We start from the raw sequence: 25597 nt of genomic DNA, 5'->3' as shown, positions 1-25597 counted from the left end.
TATTCTGTGCTAAATTCTCCATTTTATGAACCCCAAATATTTATTGTTCTTGGCTAAATCTTTCATGTCCCTGAAGCACATGTTCTCTGGTAGTATATCTCAAAAGCATAAAACTAAAACAAAAGCAAGAGGCACAGCTATATGTATCATTTCTGGTACAACGGTATTTATGCAAACTTTAAAAAACACACTATGCAATACTACATGTTGGTTTTGGATTCTACTTCGTCATGTTAAATTATCAAAGTACACTGTCCTCAAAGGCCCACAAGTTTATATTTTATGACACACAATTTAAAAAGTGGCGGGGGGGGGGAGGAACATTAAGGTTTCAGAGAATGGGAACAGAAGAAAAATAAATAGATGTCAGGAGAAGGCAATGTAGAAAAATATATCAATTAACAAATCACTAAAGGCCTTACGTACATTTATAAATGGCTAAGTTACTGTTTTTTATTCTCAATAGCAGAAATATATTAAAGATGTTAAATAACCTTAAAAACTTTTGAACTACTATCTACATAAGTACAAGCTACTGAAGACTGACCTCCCTTTTAATATATATGCCCTCAATCAGCGATACGGCAAAGTGCATAAATGACTTACTGCCATGTACTTTATTTTGTATATGGCAATCTCAGAGAAAATTCTGTAAGCAATGTAGAAGACTTTCAAGAACAGTCTCTTCACCATTTGTCTGTTGATCACAGTGTATTTGTTTGTATATATGCTTTACTATACTGTGGGGCACTGAGAGCAATGATCTGATTTTATGCATCTCTATTTTCCCCAACAGGAGCACAAAGTCTGTGGTAGCAGGTACTTGCTGGGCGATTCACTTAAGGTGTACTCACTGAAAAAGGCAGTCATTTCTGCTTCTTGCACAGGCACAAATTCAAGAGAGCCAAAATTCTTTAAGTCATTAGACTAAAAAGATGTGTGGGGGGAGAAACATGGCAAAGAAAGTAATTTATGCTTTATGCAAGTATAAGTTGTGCTCTTTTCATGGAATACCACTGAGCTGATTGAGAGTAGAGCTCTAAAAATTTTAATTTAAAGTGGGAAGCCTACTTGTAATATACATTCTTTTGCTTCACTTCTATGAAATCAATGGACAAGTGGTAATGATAAGAAAAGTAATCATTATTAGGCACTCTGTTAGGCACTTGAGATAAATATTATCTCTTTTATTCTTCAAATCAGCTCTTTAATACCTATTATTACACACATTTTACAGATTAGAAAAATTGAGGTTCAAAGAAATTACATGACTTGTTGAAGATTAAAGTGAAAGAAAGTGTTAGAGGTAGGATTAAAATTCATGTTTGCAACTTTTTGAAAAGTACAGTAATATTTTTTACTATAAGCAAAATATATTAATTATTCCATATATGATTCACACATATTAAATAACTGATGTGGAGGTTTGGTCCACTGGTTTTGATGCTGGATGAATTAATAACTTACAAAATTGAAGTACAGTTAATATCCCATTTAAATAAACTGAACCACCCAAATGTTCAACCAGGATCTTGGAAAATTAGATAGGGACAAGAGCCAAGCTGACTTAAAATGATGTGTAGTTCCTAAATATTTACTGAGGCTAAGCAAAGTAAGGTCTATTACACTACGAGATACTCTGGAGCCTTATACAGGGTGTGTATGTGTGAGCATGAGCGGAGAAAGGTCTTTAATACCTCTTTCATCAAAAAATTGAAGCTGCAGAAATTTGCAAGGTATAATCTCACTTTAAGGAGGTGGTAAAAGAGGCAGTGTGCATAAGAGGAGAAACAACACCTTAACAGTTGAGAAGAATATCCTCTGAAGGGTTCATAGTAGTTCCTTTTGTGGCAAAAAGGTTTAGGGAAGGGAATAACTTTTATTTTCCACAGAACACAATTCTGTATTATTTTATTTTTCATAGGATATGTAAATTTTAATAATATAAAAATAAAGAGAGGCATTATAAACTATCTCTCTAGGGGATTCAAATGCTTTAGATTTATAATGAAAACTTTATTTTAGATTTGATATCAACAGTAAAAAAAAAGGGGGGGTGGATACTTTCTGGAAATAGTAGGAAACCTATACTGACAAATGCAGGAAATTCTTTTTTTAAATCTTGGGAGATGAAAGTTAATTAACCCTTTTACCTGTCATTTAACCCCAAACTCTAAAAGCTTTCTCTCAATGTTTTCAACATATAGAACTAGTTTTATTGTACGGGGGGAAAAGGTTGATTTTTCTTCTTTTAGGTTTTCAGCTAGTTAAAAATTTGCTTCTGTACTTCTGTAGGATGTGTATGTGTGTGTGTGCGTGTATAAACTTTGAATATTATTAAACCACAGCTCCCAACGTTTTAAAAAGAATTGTATCTAAGGTTTTATATTTTGAACCAAATCATTTAAGAAAATATTTTCCACGTATAATCAAACATGTCCATGAAAATCAGAGCCTCATTTATAATGTTGTGAATGGCACCTTTTACAATGTGGAGTTGAGCAGTACAGAATTTACACAGCAATACCCAAGATCCCTGCCAAGATACACATAAGGGACTTCCATCACAGCTTTGTTATCTAGTGGTAAAAAATTCAAAATACTGTAAATTTTCACCAATAAGAAAAAGGTAAACTACTGTATATCCACACAATGGAGTATTACGAAGCCGCCAAAAATAATGTTGCAGAGGTCACTGATAAGGAAACCAACTGATGATACATGAAGTGAAAAGAGTAAGTCACTACACAATATTTAACCCTATTTTTAGTTTAAAAAATGTACATAAATAGGAAAAATCTGGAAGGATACAATGATATCAAGAGTCCTTTCAGCATGGTAAGGTAAGTAACATTAAAACAAAACTTGCTGACATTTTCTAAGTTTTATAAGGAACATATAATAGCCTAATATTGATTTTTTAAAAAAAATTATAATTGCAGAATAAAATTCAAAAAAACAGGTCTCACAGGGTTTTGTTTTTTTAAAAATCATCTGACTTATGGGAGAAACCTGTTCCTTCCTCCTCAACACTGAAGGGGGAGATTTATTCAGTGTAAGCTACATAATCAGGGGTGGTTTCACTTTGTATTTTTATCAGGTATCTTTCAAACTGTGCCAACACTGTGGTTGGTAGTCTGTTGTTAGATTTTGAAGATTAGTTGTTAGTAAAGTGCTGTTATTGATAAAAATACATAATTGAGAGATCAACCAGCCCAATTGCGGTCCCCTGAAAGAACACTATGCCAGGAAGAGTACACTGCGGGTTTTTTTGCCTTGGGTAGATTCACTTCATAAATGGATTAACTCTTGGTTAACTAGAAAATTCTAGAACAACCAATTTCCCAATAATGATTTTTTTTTAAAGCAACTTACTATTTAGTATGCTCTAAAATACCCTTTTCTTTGCATTCTACCACACTGTCAGCTTGTCACCGCCAGAATCTCAAATTCCTGGAAATCGAATACAGAGGAGGTTCTTTTCTTCCTCTCTGAACTGGTTTCCAGGAAAACTGCCGGTAGGAGGCAGCAATGACTGGCTGTGGCAACTGCAGAGGCTCTACTCTGCACAGTAGTTAGCTGCTGGCTTCATTCTTCTGTCATTATATAAGCAAGATGACACTGTTCTCTAATCCAGCCAAAGCTGATAAGTACCATCAACCTGTCACTTCCTACATTTCAAATTCTAACATCACAGCATCAAAGAGTTTTTACATTTCGATTTCTTTTGCTGGCAGCAGCCGGTAGCCTCTCATTCTCCCACGGTGTTCTAATGCTGCATTTGCACACCGGGGTTACTCCCAGACTGAATAGCAGGTCATCCCCTGCTCACTGAGCTCATCTGTGGCCCATGTGCTAGGCAATTTAGATCCAATCAGCCCTTATTTAGCTCAAGAGTAATGAGCAGCATAGTGACACAGACTTAAGCCTGACCCTCAGGACACTGCTCATCAAGCAGTAAAACTGTGACAAAATCATTCATCTTCCACCCGCTGGCAAGAAATAATACTCGCACTCACTGTATTACTTTTCAAGATTAAAAAAAAAAAAGTCCTGAATTTTCATGATGTGAGACATTAATTTGCAGAAAGCTGAATTCCCTTAAACCCCCCTGTTGCTATGAGCTCACCAGGGGGAAATAGGCCTTAGGAGACTGAAATGGAATAAAGAAAATTGCTCCAGCTTTCTTTTCATTTTAAATAAGCCTTAAATCTGACAAGAGATATCCTAAAGAGAGAAAAATATATATCTTGTAAGGTAAAGAAGAAACAATTGAAATTAAGAGTTCCAAAAGCTAGTTTCCCTCCTTATATTTGTTCTCAATTTTCTTAAAATATAAATAAATTTTGAAACAGAGCAATTACTCACCCTTCTCCACAAGGTAGATGGAGAAAGGTTAGGAATTATTCTTTACAGTCCATATGGTGGCAAAAGTAAATTCATATCATAAAACAAAAATGTACTCTGACATTTTCTAAGAAACACATCCTAAAGAAAATAACTTTAAGGTAATTACCAGAAGATGGTGAGGATAGCTAAGAATACTTAAAAACTATAATGAATCTACTTTTTACACAATTTATAGTGCTGTCTGGGGTCTTATTAATCCAAAAATAATTAAAGGGATAATTAAGAGATCAGTTTCTTCCCTTCCCTGACATATCACATCATTAAAAAACAGGTCTGGCAGCTTATTGTACTATACTTCTTGGATGTAAATGCTTAAATTATTACTTACTTCCTCAGAGTATCTCCCTTTTATAACCTAAAGCCATGATGCCAGTTTATCTCACTGAGTTTTTTTAGACTGGGTCCACTTACTGAAATCACAATTTCAGGTATTTTTACCCATTCCCACAGTTGGAAAAGAGTTAACTTTAGCAAACCTATCACAAATAGGATTTATGGTCTTCAATATATTTATTATGACAACATGTCTTTGGTTTAAGAACAGAGCACTGTGTGGTGCCATGAAAGAGCACAGTGGCAATGTCTTCCTACAAACTCATTGCTGAATTTCATCTAAAGCTTCAAAGATCTGGGTGGTCTAAATACCTGTAGTGAACCATGGGGTTCAAACAAGGAACCATGGTGACATAAATAAGATTGGGGAAAGTAGCTTTCGCCTCACCCAACATCTTTTGATTTGTTACCATTTGCTAAAGAGAAATGTTCCAGTGCTTGGTACAGAAAATAATCATGGCACTTCTATTCCCTAAACAACTGAGCTGATCCACTTTCAAAAGAATGAAATGTTTCCTTTGCAGAGTATATTTCTTTTTTCCTTGTTCTTCCTGTTATCCCAACGTTCTTCATCCCAATTTTCGTTTCACAGTGTTAGGTTCCCACCCCTACCTTCCCTCTTTTTTCTAATTATGAGAGGTGGATTTACTGTTTCATTCCAGAAAAACAGATTTTTAGTAACTCCAAACTTTGAGAACAATGAATCAGAAAAGTCATAAAGCTCCATTCATCTATTTTTTGAAAGTAGGAATATTCTTGGGGACTATCCCCTTAAAAATCTAATATAAAGCTCTATTTACCTTATTCTTCTTGAATTTTGTAATTCTTGATAATTGGAGTTAAATATCTAGACTATAGCTGAAGATTACAAGACTACGGGCATAGTAAATACGAAAAATAGAAGATTAAGTAAAGTGGGTAAGACTAAACTCACAGAAACTTTGAGACCTTTTCTTTACACCCAGCATTCTGAATTTTACACAGACGTGCTTTGCTATGAGTCTATTTTTTTTATGTTGTGCTGGTGTCACTCAAAAGGCCCTTTCAGCCAGGAATCTTCCATCCTGGGGGATTGTCTTAAATTATTTTTTGATTATTTCCTCACTCCATTATTTCAGTTTCCTCTTCCAAATACCTTGCTTCTGACTGAATCCAAATACAGATAATATCTACTTTTAGATTCAATGTGTTCTTGTGGACCCAAACTCAATGGAGAGTTTTTAATTTTTCAAAAGCAAGGTAAAAGCTCAAAGGTCCACTCACACCACTTATTTCCATATCTCAGTGGAAGAACAGTTTGGTGGTAACTATTGAATTGACAAAATAAAATAATAAAAGCAGCCCAAAAACTTTAGCTACACTAGACACAAATTTTATTTTTCAATAAGACCAAACCTTTTTAATTAACTGAAAAGAATGGACTCTTGTCATCCCCCTGGAGGTCCCTTCTGCCCACTGGGTGCTTAGAGGCAATAAACATGGAGGTGAAATACAGATTAAGCATTAAATCCATAGTCTTGCTGCACAATTACTGTCATCTACTTTCAAGTGGATACTGGCAAAAATTGTTAGATAAGCAAGTAAAAGTTGAGGACAAGTATAAATTATTATCAAATAATGCTGAATGACTAAAATAGTAAAATACGAAATGGTAAAAAAGGTGATGGTTTCAATAAACACTTACCTAAGTAACTTTCTCTCTATTCTCAGTCTGTCTTTCACACAATAAATACATGAGTACGTGCTGCCATACATGTGCATTTAAATAATTTACTGATGTACCCCAAGTGCCTGTAATAATGTCTACTACGATAGTGGGCATTCATAAATATCAGTTGTTTTTTTGAAAAATAATTTGTTTAATGAATATGTATCCTCTGTTAAAAATAATTATAGCACAAGGTAGAAGCACTAAAGGAATTTAGAGATAAAATGTTAAGGAAGTTAAAAGGGGAGAGAAATTATTCAAGACTAGGAACTCATGGACAAGCATACATTTCAAGAGGAGCTTATAGGAAAGGATAATACTGTCTATACAAAAAGAAGAAAAGATAAAGAAAACAAACATGTACTGACAGATTATGGCTCATGTTCTGAAGAGCTGGAGCGTCTAAGTCAGCGCTGTCCACAATGTCTTCTGCTCTCACCTTAGTAGCCACTACAACTACGTATAGCTCCTGAGGACTTGCTATATTCCTACCGTGATGGAGGAATTGAATTTTTCATATTATATTCATTGACTTACATTGTCACATAAAGTTAGCATGTATGGACAGCCGAGATCTAAGCAAAAATTCATAGAAATCTTGTAATGTGGGTATTATTTTGCAAAGATGCAGCTGAAGTTTAGAAAAGGTTAAGTAACTTCCTACGTTTACACTGTTGGTTAAGTGGAGGAGGGGTGATTTGAACTCAAGCTCCTGCTTTATACATTGCGCTGCAACAGCAGTCATAACTCTCAGACACTACAAGGGCTTCTTTAAGAAGCAGAAAAAAAGCACAGGGGCACCTAGCTGGCTCAGTTGGTAGAGCATGCAACTCTTGATCTTGGGTTCATGAATTTAAGCTCCACACTGGGTGAAGATCATTTAAATAAATAAATATTTAAAAAAAGAAGCAGCAGCAGAAGAAAAGTACAATTTGTTGTTGTGGAATTGTCTATTACTGCCTAGAATTCTGGCTTCTCCTAAATATGATGCTCATGTATGATATTTTCTGATTCCATCTACAATTCTGATCCACTTACTAGTAACTTCTGAAACCCTTTTCCCTTCCCCCAAATCCCTCTAAATAAATCATTTGTCTTATTTTTATTTTCCTGTACTCTGTTACTCTATGCCTACTGTGGCCAGCACTGACCATTTCGGACTTCTGAACTTGACAATTCCATTCACTACCTAGATTTTTTTTTTTTAAGATTTTATTTATTTATTCATGTGAGAGAGAAAGAGAGAGAGAGGCACAGAGACACAGGCAGAGGGAGAAGCAGGCTCCATGCAGGGAGCCGGACATGGGACTCGATTCCGATCTCCAGGATTAGGCCCTGGGCTGAAGGCGGGGCTAAACCGCTGAGCCACCAGGGCTGCCCCACTACCTAGATTTAACCCCTCTTTTATCATTGTTTATCAGCTCACTTCAGCTTATTCAGTACTGAGATTTGGCTCTACTGCCCTGGCCATGTTCTGGCCTGAACCCTCAACTGGTTCTGACAGGAAAATATAAATAAAAGTAAGAAAGATTTGGAGATTTTTTCAGAATGAGTAGTTCCATCTAAGTGAAGTAAGGGGAATCACAAGAAAAAGTGGCAAACACAGAAAAGCCACCTGTGGGAGACTTTGAAGACCATGATAAGGATTGGAAAGTTTTCCATGTTCATCCGGATGTCAGTCACTAACTGGTAAAACACAGAATGATATAGGTAGATTTGTTCTCTAAGACAAACGTAGAAGAAAATATGAGATGAGCACAACCAACATAAGGCCAAATAAACAGGACTTCATTAAAATTTTAAAAAATTATGCTGCAAAGGACAACATCAAGAATGGAAGAAAATAATTGCAAGCCATAAATCTGATGAAGGACTTGTATCTAGGGCATATAAAAAATTCTTTATAGTTCACTAACAAAAAGGCAACCCAATTTAATGGGCAGAGGATCCAAATAGACATTTCTCCAAAGAAGGCATAGTAGGCACATTATCAATAAGCACATGAAAAATACATAAGCAACATCATCAGCCACCAGAAATGCAAATCAAAACCACAGTGAGATACTACCTTACACACGCTGATCAGAAAGAGACTGAGCAACAAGTGTTGGTGCGGATGTGGAGAAATTTCAGTCCTTAAGCCCTATAGGCGGGAATATAAAATGGTACACTGGAAATAGTTCAGTATTTTCTCAAAAGGTTAAACGTAGTTATCACATCACCCAGCAATTTTACTCTTAAGTATATACCCAAGAGAAATAAAAACATGTCCACACAAAAACTTGTGCATGAGTGTTCATAGCAACATTATCCATAAAAAACAAAAAGTGGTAACAACCTAATGACCATCAACAGATGAACGGATAAATAAATGTGAATACAATGGATTATTTGGTAATAAAGGGGAATAAAGTACTGATACATGTGACAATATGGATACAATTTAAGATCATTATTCTAACTGAAAGAAATTAGTCACAAAAGATTACCCATTGGATGGTTTCATTTTTACAAAAAGTCCAGAATAAGCAAATCTATGGAGACATCCAGTAAATTAGTGGTTGCTAGGGATGGAGGTTGGGTAGGGGAAAACAGAGAGTGACTGCTAATGGGTATAGTGTTTCCTTCCGAGGTGACAAACTGTTCTGAAATTGTGGTGATGATTGCACCACTCTATGAGTATACGAAAACCATTAATTGTATGGTATATGTGAATTATCTTCATAAAGCTGCCCAATATATGAATTATGTAAGTAATATATCTCAATAAAGTTGTTTAAAACAAAAGATGGTCTGAGGAGGGAAGGCATCAGAGGCAGGGGCAGTAGGTAAACATTATTAATGGTCTAAAAATGGAAGAAATGGCAGCGAGAATAAAGAAGGAATGATAGAAAAGATATCCTTTAAAGAAAACATTAAAAAAATTCTATCAACTGGGTATATAGAAAAAGGAAAGACATACTTATATGTCACATTTCTACCTTAAAAAATCACTTTTCGGAGCATCTGGGTGGCTGAGCATCTGCCTTTGGCTCAGGTCATGATCTGGAGGTCTTGGGATTGAATCCCACGTCAGGCTTCTTGGAGAGAGCCTGCTTCTCCCTCTGCCTATGTCTCTGCCTCTCTCGGTGTGTCTCTCATGAATAAATGAAATCTTTAAAAAAAAATCACTTTTCTTTTTCTACAGCAGCTTCTTAGCATCTATCTAAGACACACAGAATCACAATTTCCAGCTCTAGAATTGTGAGGCAATGTATTTGTTCCCTACAATGTAGGCTTTGTTTTTAAACAATCTGATTCTTTTACACATCCAAAAGCACTTACTGAATGGCTACTAATGTTAAAGGTACAATATTAGGAAACGAATTAAGAACTATCCAAGATAAGCGTACACACACACACACACACACACACACACACATCAATTGAGGTTGCCAGGCTTAAAGTGTAGCAGAAAGAAATGATTATGAGTTCTTTTGAAAATAACAGTAATGACAATACTGCTATTTACTGAACACTTACTAATATGCCAGGCACTGTGCCAACAACTTTATATTCGTTATTACACCCAATCCTCAAAAAAACCTAGTAAAGTATATGCTATTATCCTCATTCTACCAATAAAGCTGAGATTTGAACACGTTTTTCCTTAAAATATTTAAAAAATTATTTTGTACTTATGTAAGGAGAATTCATGTGTATATAACAGAAGTATAGCTGGAGACTAAATAATCCAAATATTAATTCATATATATGAAAAATTAAGTAGATAATCTATGTTTTAACAAAACAAAAAGTGCACAAACATCTCCAGGTTTTTTTTTTTTTAACATCACCAAGTTAATAAAGGGAGTAGTTTATATAACCGCATGGACTTATAAAATATATAATATGGAAATGCTACAGTAACCATGTTTTGCAAAATTCAAGTCTAGTAAACAGTACATAGGTCAAAAGAGTAATTCACAATATACATGTAAAATTTCAGTTGAAAGATAAATAAGATATTTAATAATGGAATGAAGTCTTTAACATTTCATATATTCTAAAAATACTAAGATTTTCACAACTTTCCCTTAGATATGCTTGCTTTCTCTGAAGCAAGCAAAACTGGTAGATGGATCACTTCTAGTGAGTAACATAACTGTTTGATTTTTCAAATAAAAACTGGAAATATAGTTTTCCCTGAAACATACTCATGTGCTCCCTCTCCCAAATTATTATAACACTGCCAAAAATTTGCATCAAATCATACATACAGGCCGTAACCCATTCATACTAATGGAACACCCAATAACAAAACAAGGAAAAGGCCTGCATGCTGTCCAAAGCATCCTTTCTATTTCTGCTGAAAAATTATGTAAAGTTTCTGGCATACAGCAGTCCCTCTTAACATTTCCTCTTGTACAACCTCCTTCCCTACCTAGAAAATCCTCAGTTCACTCACTGAAGATTTAAAAAATTTTGTGTGTAGTATAAATGATACCACACTAATAAAAGTTAAAATAACTAGAACCATTCAGCAAGAAGAATATTTGTGGTGAATAATAAACACAGTTCCGTGCATATGCATGCACACACACACCTCCATCCGAAATGTCAAAACTGAGATATAATAAATGGATGAACTTCTAGGCTCACTGGAAAAGAAGAAAAGGGAGTTAAAAATATATGTATTTTCAAAACGTATTTTGAAGCCAGGTAAAAAAAGAGTCTTAATCTTTTAGAGATATGTACTTCAGCACATAGAATATCAAAAAGAAGCCAATCGTTCCTTCTGAATTATTTCATAGTCCCAGTATTTAAAATTTTAGGCAAGTTTTCAACTGCCTTTTAGACTTCTTTTGAAACTAGTCTCTTGTTTAATACAAAATAGGATGTCAGTTGATCAATATCCATTTGGCTTAAATTCATAAGTCCACAACCTCCCTTAAGTGGTAGAACAAACAGGTACAAAGCTTGAAAATTTATTGTTTCTTTTTAAACTCCAAATGATATTTGCAGATGCCAAAAGGCATTTTGAAATCACTCACCCTTACTTCAGTAAAAATGAAAAGGGGGATGGAAGGAGGGAGAATCTCATGAGGCCTTGTATGTCAAGTTTTTGCCCAGAGCTAATTTTCATAGCTGTGTTATAAAACCCTGAAAATGGAGGTTTATAATGGAAATGCTGACAGACCCTTAACTATAGCAGCATGAATGGATATAATTAAAGAAAAGCTTTTGGCTACACCTAACTCCACAAATGAAAGCTGCCATTTTTATATTAACCTCAAATAACAGCAAGTGAGAACTAGAAATGTGATTCCAAGAAGGTAATGTGAAATGTTAAAGATGACTGCTAAAGCTGTTTGACATTCCGAGTTTTAAACATGGAGGCATTTAGTTAACATAACCAAGTCAGTATTTTCATAATGCTACTTAATCAGCAATAAAGAATGCTCTGGTGAGCCATCAGCTCCAGTTAGCAGAAAGTGGCATATGAAGTTATTATTTCTTAACAGCCTAGAGGGAGCCGCTTCTCCCTTTAATCAGTAATCTTAGTTCCTTCCTACCTATAATTTCTCTGTCATAGAGTTATAAAACTATTACCCAGTTCAACATACACACTCACACATCCTACACACACATTTATGCAAGGACTGGTACCTTATTCCCACCTGAATTTGAAAACAGAAGAGATTACTAAGGTAAAGTATTTCATTCTTTCTCTTGTCAGGGATGCAGCCAGGAATAAATATCATCAATCTATGTAACCCATCTTCCTTATCTAAACCAAAATTCAAAGAATTTAGCTTTGTTCTTAAAAGGAAAAAAAAAAAAAAGCCTATGTTTTAGTCTTCATCAACTATCCAAAATGCTTTTGAACTTTTTAAATAATATTAAAATACTAGTATAGCATTCCTAAGAGGCTCCTATGAAAAGATCCTCAAAGACCTCCCAGATTTTGGGTTAAGAAATTAGGAACACATCTCTATGATCGAATATCTAAAGGACCTTTTCTTGTGTTAACCTCCTCTCTGCCTCCCTTTCTTCTCTCTTTCTTTGTAAGGTAACAATCTCAAAAGATATCTGGGGTTCTTCCCCAAAAGATCCCAAACTAAAAGCCAGTCTGTCTTAAGGACAAAATAAGTTAGTAAATGAATACGAAAGAAAAAAAAATTCTTACTTTATTACTTTTATTTCTATTTCAAGTCTCTCCAACTTTCAAAATTAAGCCCCATTCTCCTATTACCATGAACATTTTAACAAATTTCTGCATTTAATTTCTTAACTGAGAATGTATAGTTTCTAAATACACTCCATGCCCTAATCTAAACATGAGATTAGGGAGAGTAAAAACAGCACATAAAATTTTTTTGGTGGGATCCCTGGGTGGCACAGCGGTTTGGCACCTGCCTTTGGACCAGGGCGCGATCCTGGACACCCGGGATCTAATCCCACGTCGGGCTCCCGGTGCATGGAGCCTGCTTCTCCCTCTGCCTCTCTCTCTCTCTCTATGATGACTACCATAAATAAATAAATCTTTAAAAAAAAAAAAAAAATTTTTTTTGGTAAGAAAATCTGGTAATATCTATCTACATTTAAATGCATAGATACCAATTCATTTTTAGAAATTAATCTAAAGATGTATTTCCCAAGACAAAAAAAAAAGATATATTTCCCCAAGTACACAGAGAAGGCACATATGAAGATATTAAATAAAACTGTTTACAATAAGATAAAATGGTAAGCAATATAAATTCCCATTATTAGGGTACTGGTTAAATAAAGTTTGGTATAACCATATAATGAAATGCTAAATCTAGCCATTAGAAAGAATTAGATAGGTTCTCATACACTAACAAGGAAAGCTGCCTAGGAAATATTAAGTGAAAAAAAGGAAGTTGTAGAATATCATCTGTTTTGTTTTTTTCGGCCTATAAATGAGAAAAAAAATCTAGAAGATTCTATGAGAAACCACTGCATGTCTATGGACTAAAACGAAAGAATTTTTTTCTTTAAAGATTTATTTTTGGGGTGGGAGGAGAAAACATACGTGCACAGACATGTGCATGCAAGTGTGGGGGGAAAGGGAGGGGGAGAGGGAGAGAATCTCAAGCTAACTCTCTGCTGAGCACTGATCCAGACTGGGGCTTGGTACCAGGACCCATGAGATCATGACATCAGCCAAAATCATGAGCTGGACACTTACCACCTGAGCCACCAGATGCCCCTAAAGCAATGTTTTCCAACCTTAGCACCAAAGAGGTTGGACCAGATAATTCGTTCTGGCATGGGTTGTTCTGTACATTGTAAGATGCCAGTAGCACTCCCTGACCAAGTTGTCAGAATCAAAAACTTCTCCATACACTGGCAAATGTCCCCTGGGGGAGAAACTCATCCTTAGTTGAGAACCAGTGAGCTAGAGAATGAAAGAATAAAGGTCAGGAGAGGAACTTTTACTTGTCACCTTATACCTCATTTATTTTTTTAACCATGAAAATATATAACATCTGCAATTAACAACCAAAAGATTTCCCATAATTTCTCACTTGAAAATTAAAACAGTATTTGTAAGATATAAATCTGTCTTTTAAAAACAAAACAAAACCAAATCCTAGGTAAGAAGAAATAAAATCGTGAAAGTGTTTGAAAAGGAATGTCCATTTTCAATAGAGAAAGCAGAAAAATACATGGGTTCTCTCACTTAGTTTCCATGACTGCTTCTTCCAAAGATGCTCATACTGTTAGCTTCATTTTCTACTCCTTTGCCCACAAATTTTGGGAGTTGTAGCTCCTCATTACCGGCAAGGTTTAGAACAGCTCCCTCCTTCCTCCTTGTTTTGTATATTCAGATAAATATAAACAAATAAAAAATGGTACTAGAATATGGAAATTTCCAATTTTGCCCAAGAAAAACACAGGGAAATACTATTAACATTTATTTAAAAATTAAACAAACAAAATGAATTTAGCAGTTGGGAAAGTATAATCTCTGCTAAGAAGCTCTACTAGATGAAAAACAAATGTGGTTCATGGAGAAGATCCAGAATTTGTAGAAGCTTCTTCTAATGAGGCTGGTTATTTATTCATTCACTTATCTATCCATCTACCCGAAAATTTGAGAGCTTTAAAATTCTTGCTTTTATAGAGCTCACACTGGGGGATAAAGGGTGATTATGTGATCAAGAATTTTGGCTGTTTATTTTTAAATTATTTTTAAGATTTTTATTTATTTATTTATTTTTTAGCTAAACCTCTAGAATTTAAACTGATGGGAGCAGGCAAACATTAAAAATAATATCTAATGAGGATAAGATAAAACCTACAGATAAGATAAGTATTACAGATTAATCAGTATGCATGCAGAACCCAACATAAGGCAAATTAAGTAAATTAGTAATAAATAGAATAGGTAATGAATAAATTCCCCAAATTTGAAAAATTTGTCAAGCTTACTACCCTTGGATAATCAGATGCTAATTTTTGTAAAGTGGTATTAAGAAGAAGGGAGCAGTCTCTTCATTAACTTTAGACATGGTCTCAAAAAATCAAATTTCCACACATAACTTTTATACAACTGTTCTGTGATAGTGACTAACTACACTGAGTAGTAGTATCTAACTTCTTAAGAACATGTACTTAAAGATAAAACTTATTAAAAGGGGCCTTAAAAGCAATGAATATCATAACCACTATTCTTATCCATTATTATTTGGGTCTGAGTATATCGATATTTGCATAATTTAAGTGGATCTGAAAACATTAAGTCTTACATGAGTGACTGGTATTATAAATAGAACAATCTTATTTTAATCTCAGAAAAAAATGTTTCAGCTGGAAATATTGCATGCAGTTGAGGCTATAACTGCAGCAAAATAATTTAAAGAAACTTACCTTTTTATTTTTAAATGGTACAGTGTGGTCAAAATCTCCTTATGGGCACAAAATCTACATGTTTCACTAGAAGCCACCTCAGTTTTGAGCTCATGGTCTTGCTTAGAATATCTGAAACATTCCTGGATAATAATACTCTTTTAGGAGAGGTAGAAAGGGAAGGCGGGGTGAAGACCCATTGTCCTGGGACTGCACTCGAGGTGCTCTGCATTTAGTTTTATATGTTTGCATGTAAGCTTTCTTTTTAAAGAACTACTATTTGAAAGAATAGTTTGAAAACTACTGATTTATGCCATTGTAGCAGTAAAACCAACTCTTCTCTCCATTTGGATTTCATGGGTTGGCAAAATGAAAGCTTTAAAATAGAATCAGCATAGGTGATGACAAAATAAGTCAATGGATTAGTATATTATTGGAAAACATACCTGATTCTGGCCAGAACAGCTTGTAGAAAGCGCAGTACTATCCTAAGTTCAGATTCTTGACAAGCTCGCAGAAGCATACTAAATCCATCATTAAGCAGTTTTTCATGCGAAGAATGTAAGCAATGGCTAGTCTCAAATATTTCTTGAACACCATCAATATAGATGGAAAGAAGTGTCCAGAGAGTCTGTCTTTGTCCCATTTCATCATTCTTAGATACCAAGAATTCCTTTGCTTTCTCTCGGAAAGCACCTGAAAATTTCTCAGCCAAAACACCAATGTCCAGATTTTTCTGGGTATACATCAAGAGGAAGGCCACTTGACCCTTCCAAATGAGGGAAGATGTTACAAAGGAAGGCTTGAGGAAATTTAGGAGGCCTAAAACATGACTTGCTACATCTTCCACTTCTGCAACAGCTGCTAACAGCAGAAAAAGACTGAAGAAGTTCTGAAGACCAACCTCTGTCAGTTCTTCCATTCTTTTTTGATGGAATTTAGAATATATTCTGTAAAACATTAAAAAAAATTACTTTTATAAAATTTTCATTCACAAATATTAATCTTTTAACATAACATTTCACTCAGGGCACCTGGCTGGCTCAGTTGGTTAGGGGTCTGCTTTTGGCTCAGGTCATGATCTCAGGATCCTGGGATTGAGTCCCATGTCAGGCTCTCTGCTCAGCAGGGCATCTGCTTTACCCTCTCCCTCTTTGTTCTCTCCTCCAAAAATAATAATAAAAAATCTTTAAAATAACATTTCACTCAATACTCATGACAATCTCATTACTTTAAATTTAGCTAATTCTTCATTATGCTGCTGCCATGTCCTTTTTTCTAATTCGAAAATAGACTCACAGAATGTCCATACCTTCAAATTTCTCAGTGATATAGCAATCACCTAGAACTGAATAAAAAGACTGAGCGGTTTTCCCCAGAGGACAGTAGAAATGTTCTTTTCATACAGTACACAGCTTATCCTGTTACTTTAGAACTCTAAATCACCTTTAAAAAATTTTATTGATAAAAAAATAAAAAAATAAAACAAAATAAATAAAAAATTTATTGACAAATAAAAAAGGAGTATATACTTCTTTAAGTACAATTTGATGTCCTTTAAAGAAATCTTAACAGGACGATTTTATACATTTTTCCTTAAACTCTTTCTTCCTCTATCCCTCACAAAGACCTGTTCTTGCTATAATCATACCTAAGACAATTCAAAGTGCTGGGAAAACTATTCTTACCTACTCTGCTTTAACAGTTAACATATTTTTCTTTCATCAATTAAGAAATAAGAATTGGAATAAATAGAATTATAACTGAATACATTCCAAGGATTTGTTTTAGATAAAGTTCTGAGTATCATGTCTTCCACAAAATGATTTAAGATTCAAAAACAAACTGGCAAACAGTACCAAAGAAAAAAAAAACTACTGTTTGAGTCACAATTTTTGGAAGTTTAACAAAGAAGCTACCATTAAAAAAAAAGTATACTCTAAAAACAGTCCTAGTGTTAACACCATAACCTTGTAAGCAGTATACAGGAAAGAAATAGGAACTTCATTTAGTCATTCTTGACAAGTCTCTGCCTAGAATATGAAGGTGTATTCTTACTCTGCTGCAAGAGCTCCCTATCACATAAGCAACTAGTATAGAGAAAGCTAGAAAAAGGGCTAATAAAAGAAGTAGAGCTAGGGAAGACAAAACTCATACCCATTTAACAAGCAGAACTCTCAAAAAGAGAGAGAGAGAAAGAGAACAAGAACAGATGAATATGACCAAAAGTTTATTTTACTATGCCAGAACTGAAAACTGGGCATACTCCTCAAATGAGAACATGAGTTATTTTGTTCTATTATCCTCTGGTTAGTGTTTATTCAAAGGAGCAGGGCTTAAAGGACTGCTAGACTCAAAGAACATCAAGTTTTGTAGGTTGACTTACCTGCCAATGTATGTTTTAGGGATGTTTTCTATTTCTATAATTTTAAATAAAATTTATGTATTGAATTATATAATAACATTACAATTAATTTTGACAAGAAAAACAACAGTTCTCTAATAGACCTGAATTTAATATATGAAATTTCAATCTTCAGGACAGATGAAATAAATAAACTAAAATCCTCCACACAAAAAAAATAAATAAATAAAATCCTCCACAATTTATAGATATTAAGTTTGTTCCCTGGCAGGATCAAAAGGCTACCTGTTTTGTTGTCCTGTATACACCAAGGAATACATTTTAAATGTATAAATCGTTAAGATTTCTAAGCACAAGTTAACTTAAAATATACAAAGTTAAGTAATGCTTCTCCAGAGTGAACGTTCATGACAAAGAAAGATATAGCACATACCTTCCTTTGATTTGTTTCCAAGGATGAGGGCCATTGTTCTTCATTGCTTTCTTAACAACTTTTGCCAAAATACAAAGGAAAATGGTGTAACTACTGCTAGATTTATACAGGTCATTATCTTGTTTATCATAACAGCAGGTCTTCACCATTTCTAGCATTGACAAGGGTGACTTAATAACGTATGTAAGACCTTTTAAAGGAAGCCAAGAGATGCTGAAAGAACTATTCTAAAAGAAAAAAGAAAGATAGAAAATAAGTATTAAGTCTGAGTAAGTAAAAATTCTTTAATCTCTTCTATTCTGTAAGTTTCTAAGCACTTATGTCATACCATTTATTTTTATATCAGGTCATTTATTGTCATAATTTTCTCCAATCGGATTTAGCTGCTTATATCTCCCTAGCATCATGTAATATATCTTCTATCTCTTATCTTTTCTATAAATTGGTAGCTCTGTCTAGAGGACTGATCAGATTCATGCAAGTGGGAGTTTTTTGATAAGAATCTTCCATTGGTGGTACTGGGCACTTCCTATTGCAATTTAGGAAAGAGGGACAGAAGTTGTGTCATTCCTTTTGTAATGTTAAGATTGAGTGTGTTGTCAACCTGATCTGAGTGATCCCCAACAGACTTTCACTGAACAGTTTTAGCGCCCACTGATGATCACTGCCCAGATGCCTCAGGAGGTATACAAAATAGTGATTTTCTAGTTCTACCGTTACTTCTCAATTAGCTCACAAGAAATTTAGTTACTCTAAAATATAATTTATATTTTCCTTTATTTACAGTTTTCGGAATAATGTGGGTTTTTTTTTTTTTTCAGAATAGTAACTTCTAAAGGCATCATAAACTCAAGGATTTAAATGTATCGCTAAGTTTTAATTCACAGCAGTCATTATTCTTTCTTATGCTCAAATTTACCCAGCATCAGGGGAATGGGAGCTCTTTCAAGTTGGCTCCTGTAGCCTTCTGACATGACTCCACCTTACTTTGATATTATCTATTTTCAGATGTGACGAAACATTGTAGAATCATCTCATACATGCTACCTCAGAACTAGAATGGGTTATTTCTCCAATCAGCCTGAAATTATGGTTCAAAGTAAGGTATTTTTCTCATTTTTCGTAAGTTCCATTATGTATAAACCCGAACTAGTAATTTACTTGTAAATCTCCTGTTTCCATTTTCTATCTTGACTGAGGGATTCACTATTTACCTAGAAACGTGAACATTCCAGATCTTCTCTTCTCTCCACATACAAAATGTAACTAAATCCTATAAATCTACCCTTAAAATTTTTATTTTCCAAATTTATCCTCTCCTTTCTAAACCTTGCTTTACTCACTCACTACATTAGCATATATTATTACTTTGGACTACTAATTGGCACCCAGTTCATGTATACCATTTTCAGAAAAAACTTTCTCACACACATACCTAATAGGTCATATCCTTGGTATGTCACCAGAATCAGAACTCAACCTGTACTTCATCTAGCCACTAACTATCTTCTCTACTTACTTTCCTTATCTGCTATGTCTTTCCATAGTCATCTCAGACTTATCCAAAACTATTTAACATGGTAGGAAAAGATTGTTTCTATGTGTTCACACATTTGTTCATAATGTTCCTTTTGCCTGAATGCTTTTTCCCTGTACTTGGAAAATTCCATGCATTCCTGTTAAAAAATTACAACCTCCTAAAGTCTTCCACAAGTCTATACACTGGGTCAGACACTCTGTCCTTTGGTATTCCATAGCATTGTAACTTTTCCCCTCCATAACGTATGTGTATCTGCCCACTAGCCTATAAGCAACTCAAATGCCCAGACTATGTCTTATCCAGGACAGCATTAACCATTCAGTGTGTTGCAAGCAATCAGTTATTGTTACAAAATACTTATAAATGAGGATCAAAAAAAAATCTTTCTGGTACAATTCTGGCTACTTCACTTACTCTCACTCTTAAGAGAAAAGGGACGCAAATGCTCATTCCCTTATGTCAATGTTCTATAGATAACTATTCATAATTAAACTATAAAAACATTCCTCACACATGTACAAATTCTTTAAATTCCTGGAACAAATTCATATTCTATTTCCTTACCAGGTTCTTACTATAATATTCCCATAGAATGGTGACGATTGCAATGTTTGGCTCCCAGAAATCACAAAGTGTCAAACAACAGTGAAGATGCATTCGTAATTGTTCTTCTAGAACACCACCCTAAAAAATAAACTGAAATTGTGGGAAAGTAAATGGGCTCTGGCAACATGAGTATTATTACTTGATACTGCACTAAATAATCTGCTTCTAAAAAGAATATGAAAAAATAAAAAAATAAAAAAATAAAAAGAATATGAATATATATCACCAAATCATACCCTCTCATCTTCAGACCAGAAGGTCTAAATCAGCAAAAAGTATACTTCTAAAAATTTGCTTTTAAGACCATTCACAGGGACGCCTGGGTGACTCAGCGGTTGAGCATCTGCCTTTGGCTCAGGGCATGATCCTGGAGTTCCGGGGTCAAGTCCCACATCAGGCTCCCTGTATGGAGCCTGCTTCTCCCTCTGCCTATGTCTCTGCCTCTCTCTATCTCTCTGTGTCTCTCATGAATAAATAAAATCTTAAAAACAAAAAAAAAAGACCATTCACATACTCAGATAATAGGAACTACATAACACCTTATGACTTTTAGCACAATTATTTAAAGGTTACAATAGTGGGAGAGGGGGCTGCCTGGCTGGTGTAATCAAAAGAGCATATAACTCTTGATCTTGGGGTCATAAGTTTGAGCCCCATGTCAGGGGTAGATATAAAAACAACAACAAAAACAGCTTAAATGGGGTAGGAAACCCAGACACTACAAAGAAACCCAAACCAGAATGGAGTAGCAAAAATAATCTAATACTTAAGGTGTATGCAAATCCAGAGGACTTGCTCATACTTAAGTACTAGGTTAATTCTTTGTAAGAATAGAAGTTGTTTTTTTGAAAACCAAAGGGCTAGCAGAGCAAATGTATTTTAACCTCTTAGGAAATGGCAACAGGAGAGAGAAGTGAAAAGAAATATAGCGACTGACCAAACATCTATGATGAAAAAATCATGCGTGTTTGTTAAAAAGTGACACGCTAATGAAACACTCAACAATTAGTTATTTAAAGCTTACTATATAAATCAGGCACTATTCTAAGGTATTGGGCACAGAGCAATGGATAAGTCAGATATAGTACAAGCATTAACAGAACAACTTTGGAGGAGAATGGGAAAAGGGGACACGATAAACAGTTTTAACTTCTATGCAAAGCAAAACAAAGCAGGATATAGCAGAGTAAGTGGTAGAGGGTGTGGATTATTATTATACCAGAAGGTATGGATGACTTTTCGTATCTTCTGGTATGAATGCCACCTTTTTGAAGGTTGGCATTTGGGGTAAATGACTGAATGAAAAAGAGCCAACTATTAAAGTCCTGAAAAAAAGCACTCAAGGCAGAGAAAACACATAGAAATTAGCAGTAAGGTTGGTATTACAGGATTAAATCAGAGATATTCAGAGACCATGTTTTCCTTTGAGGCTTTGAAAGTCTTGATAAGAAGTATGGATTTTATTTTAAATATATTGGAAGCCACTAGAAGACTGCAAGCACAAGAGTCTTGTTTCAAAAACTATTGTTTTTGAACTATTGAAACTATTGTTTCAAAAATACTGCTCTTGATCATGCATGAAGAATGAATATAGTACATTAAGAATAAAAGCAGGAAGACTGGTTAGTAAATAGTGACACTTGAAATACAAACAAAACAGATTTAGTGTTCATATTACAAAGCAAACATCTTGAGAGAGTTAAAGATGTGTGGTATGTAGTAAGCTTAAATAATTATTGAATGTCTGGGGTTCAGTGATGCGTCACTTTTTAACAAATAAGCATGGTCACTCCATCATAGAAAATTAAAGTGTCTACTTTTTTTCTTCTACTTCTGTCTCCACCTGCCACCTTCAAGATTTAGAAGACAATTCTGTGAAATTACAAGACTTAGATAAGCACACAACTTTAAAGATATGTTTAGAAGCAGAGGCAATGGGATTTTTTTTGATAAGTTATATGAAGGTATGAAGGTAAGAGAGCAATTAACAATTAAGGAGAACTCCCAGGTTTTGGCTTAGGAAAATGAGTTGATAGTACCATATCTTGAGATGGGGAATACTAGGGGAGTAACAGATGGGAGAGTACATAAGGGCAACCAAGTGGAGATATATGCAAATAATGTGATATATAGGCCTAGGGCTCAAGGGAAAAACCAGAGCTGTTGATAGTAATTCAGATGTTACTTTCATATTGATGGTTTTTACAGCTTAGAGGCTAGATAAGATCAACCAAGTTAAAGCGAATACATGGAAATGAGAAAAGGATCCAGAACTATGAGCCTTTTCCTATTTCAACATTTAGGTATCAAAAGAAAAGGAGTTAGTGGTCAATGGAGTAGGAGGGAAACCAGACATCATGGAAATCACAAGAAATATTTTAGAAAAGGAAAGTAGTCAACAGGGTTGAATGCTACTGAGAGGTTAAAGTGAGAATGGAGAATCTTTGGATTTGACAATATGGAAGTTACTGATAGCCTTGACAAGAGTAATTTCAGGGATGGCACAGACTGAAGCTTAACTACTGGCAGGCTGAGGGTATAACAGGAGGTGAGGAAACAGAGATATTTAAGGTAAGATACATAAATTCCCTGAATAGTTAAGAAGAGACAAATCCAGTGCACAGGGAAAGGATAGCTTTTGACAGAAATAAGTAACACTTCCAATATGACAGAAAAGCAAACTGAGAGGCTGAGTACAAAGCAGACATGTTGGGAGATTTGAAGGTACAAAAAGGTGTTCTCAAATGACTGTTTCAATTTTCTCAGTGATTTAAGAGGTAGGATGCTTGGCTAAGGTAACTGAGGCAAAGCATGTATTGAATTGTGTGTTAAAAAAAAATTCTGAAAGAAGTCATTTTGGAGAGTCGAAAAGCAAAGACTCTAGAGCTGTCACTTAAGATCTATGATCAAGAATTTAAAAATCAGAGCAGTTCATAAGTATTATCATTTGACTTTATCCAGCAATATTTAGCTGGGGGGTGAGGTTGGCAGAGGAAAGGAAGACTAAATTTTGCCATGTATAAAATAGATGAGGGCTATGGAATTAAAGGTGTCTGTGATGGAATGACTATAATAAAGGGGTACATAATCTAAATTGCTTAAGGAAGTAAGTTTGGACTTTGAAGAAGACAGGAAACGGAAAAGATGGATAGTGATGAACAGAATGAAAATGAAAAGAAAAATGAAAAAATGTAAAGCATAATCATGGAGGGTGGGTGAGATAAGTGAGAGAAAATCTAATTAGATGTGAGGATATTAAGAATCTTAGAGGACAGGGAGATTACATACAAAAATGTTGGGGTCACTAATAAGAGTAATTCTTTGTTAGAGAGGGACTCAAACATGAATAGATTTTTTTTGATAAGGCATTACCTCTAATTATTCCCCCCTTCCAACTCATTTAATTATTAATCCTTTAAAATACACCTAGGCTTCAAGTCCTCAAGGAAACTTAGTAACTTCCACGCTAACAGTGACCCTTCTTTATGCTCCACAGCATCCTACACACACCTATATCACAGCACTTACCTTGTTAAATTTAATGTTTATCTGCTTTCAAGAGTCTATGAGCTCTCTGAGAATTAGGATAATTTCCCCAGGGTCTAGCACACTGCCTGGTTCACTAACAAAACTCCATAAATATTTCATGAATTAAACTGAGCTCTAAGTACTGAGGCCTCTTTTCACCAAGTACCTGTATGGCTCAAGGAAAGATACTTAGCTTCTCTAATAGACAAACTCATTTGACGAAGAAGTTTCTGCCCATCACTAACATTCTCTGATTTTATTATGAAAATATTAAACAAGACCTAGGCTCATTCCTGTGGCACACTACTCATATAAATTAAAGCACACTAATTTTATTATACTTCAAGGTTAAAAAGGCCCTATTTTAAAAGTGGGTTCATTTTAAAGTTTGTTTTGTTTTACTGGGTATCTTAAACTCATTTTACATGTTATGTAAAATCCACAAAAAGATATAAAACATAAAATATATGAAGTTTGGGAAAAACAAAAGATTGAATACCAACTATCCGTGTGACATTTTACATATGTTAATTCAAGTATGTCTCATACCACCTCAGTTTCATTATCTTCATTTCACAAAAAGAAGGCTGGGGTTCAGAAGTTACATAGAGCTTACCCAAGTCCACTTCGGAAAGAGCTAGGATTCATGACTCCAAGGCCTATAATGGATACCATTCTATGCTCCTTTCCAAAACCAGAAGGGAAATGAAATGAACATTTAATTTAATGCACACCAGATTTGATCAAGACTGCTCTTAGTGACCACTAAGACTGAATCAAAGTTTGCGAGTCCAGAGCCATGTTCTTTCCACTGTGTCCAATCAGGAAGAAATTAAATATTATATCCCAGGGGATTTTTTATTTTCCTAAAGGACAAGAGATAAATTTTCCTTCTTTTTCCTGCTAGTGGATACAGATTACAATGAAAAGCAATGGCTTAGAAAATACCATTTTCTTCACAGTTCTGGCAGGATAGGTAATTAGTTGAGTATGACTTAAAAAGTAAGTCTGTTTAGTGTGTTAATTACAGACAGTATTTGTTATAAAATACATTTTCATGTTCTGTATATTCAATTATTGCTTTGTTTTGAACATTTTCCCTTAGTTTTTTTCTAGGAATTTCTTTTCAAAAATATGTGGGTACATATCAACTGAATTAAGGAGAGAAAGAAGGGGGCACTTGATGGGATAAGCACTGGGTGTTATGCTATGCTGGCAAATCGAACTCCAATAAAAACATATAAAAATAAACAAAAAAAAAGGAGAGAAAGCATTTGGTCATCTTCAAGTCCAGATAATCTGAGATATGAATACAAAATAGGAGTAGAGAAGCAAATAGACACTTCAGCTCCAATTTGACAAAAAGACTTGAAATACAGTGAGCAGGAGTACTGGAGAATGCTTGACGACACATTTCCTACTTTATATTTTCCTGAGACGTACTTATTAGAGGAAAAAAGAACACAAAAATATAAAGAAATTAAGATGCTCTCCACAAGTATCACCAAAATAGGCCTAAAAACCAATGTGGATTATTAATTAAACACACAGCATCAAAGAAATCTATTTAAAATAGAAATAATGGGAAAAAAAATAGTCTTACTAAGAATCCTCCAAGTCTATCTGGGTGGCTCAGTGTCAGTTAAGTGTCTGACTCTTGATTTTGGCTCACATCACGATCTCAGGGTTATGGGATCAAGCCCTGTGTCCGGGTCCAAGCTGGGCATGGAGCCTGCTAAAGATTCTCTCTCTCCCTCTGTCCCTTCCCATTCCCCCACCTCCAAAATCCTACCAAGTCAAATGCTTTGAGAGAGC

At 34.8% G+C, this 25597-nt stretch overlaps 1 protein-coding gene across 4 annotated transcripts in view; it reads right to left on the bottom strand.

Annotated features, from left to right (window-relative positions):
* Positions 1–25597, bottom strand: part of MMS22L (MMS22 like, DNA repair protein) — a 129483-nt gene that overhangs the window by 68767 nt on the left and 35119 nt on the right. For all 4 annotated transcript variants that reach the window (XR_012033840.1, XM_072831997.1, XM_072831999.1 and 1 more), the window contains exons 12-14: positions 20213–20332; positions 18109–18335; positions 15757–16260 (exon numbers count right to left, since the gene is read on the bottom strand). Coding sequence is in view for 3 of the 4 variants with exons in the window: in XM_072831997.1 (XP_072688098.1) it covers positions 15757–16260; positions 18109–18335; positions 20213–20332 (851 nt within the window). In the remaining variant the exon portion in view is untranslated. The remainder of the gene's footprint in view (positions 1–15756; positions 16261–18108; positions 18336–20212; positions 20333–25597) is intronic.

The sequence above is a fragment of the Canis lupus genome, chromosome 7 (genome assembly GCF_048164855.1).
Source record: "Canis lupus baileyi chromosome 7, mCanLup2.hap1, whole genome shotgun sequence".
NCBI lineage: Eukaryota > Metazoa > Chordata > Mammalia > Carnivora > Canidae > Canis > Canis lupus.
This window is presented reverse-complemented; position numbering and strand designations above follow the sequence as displayed.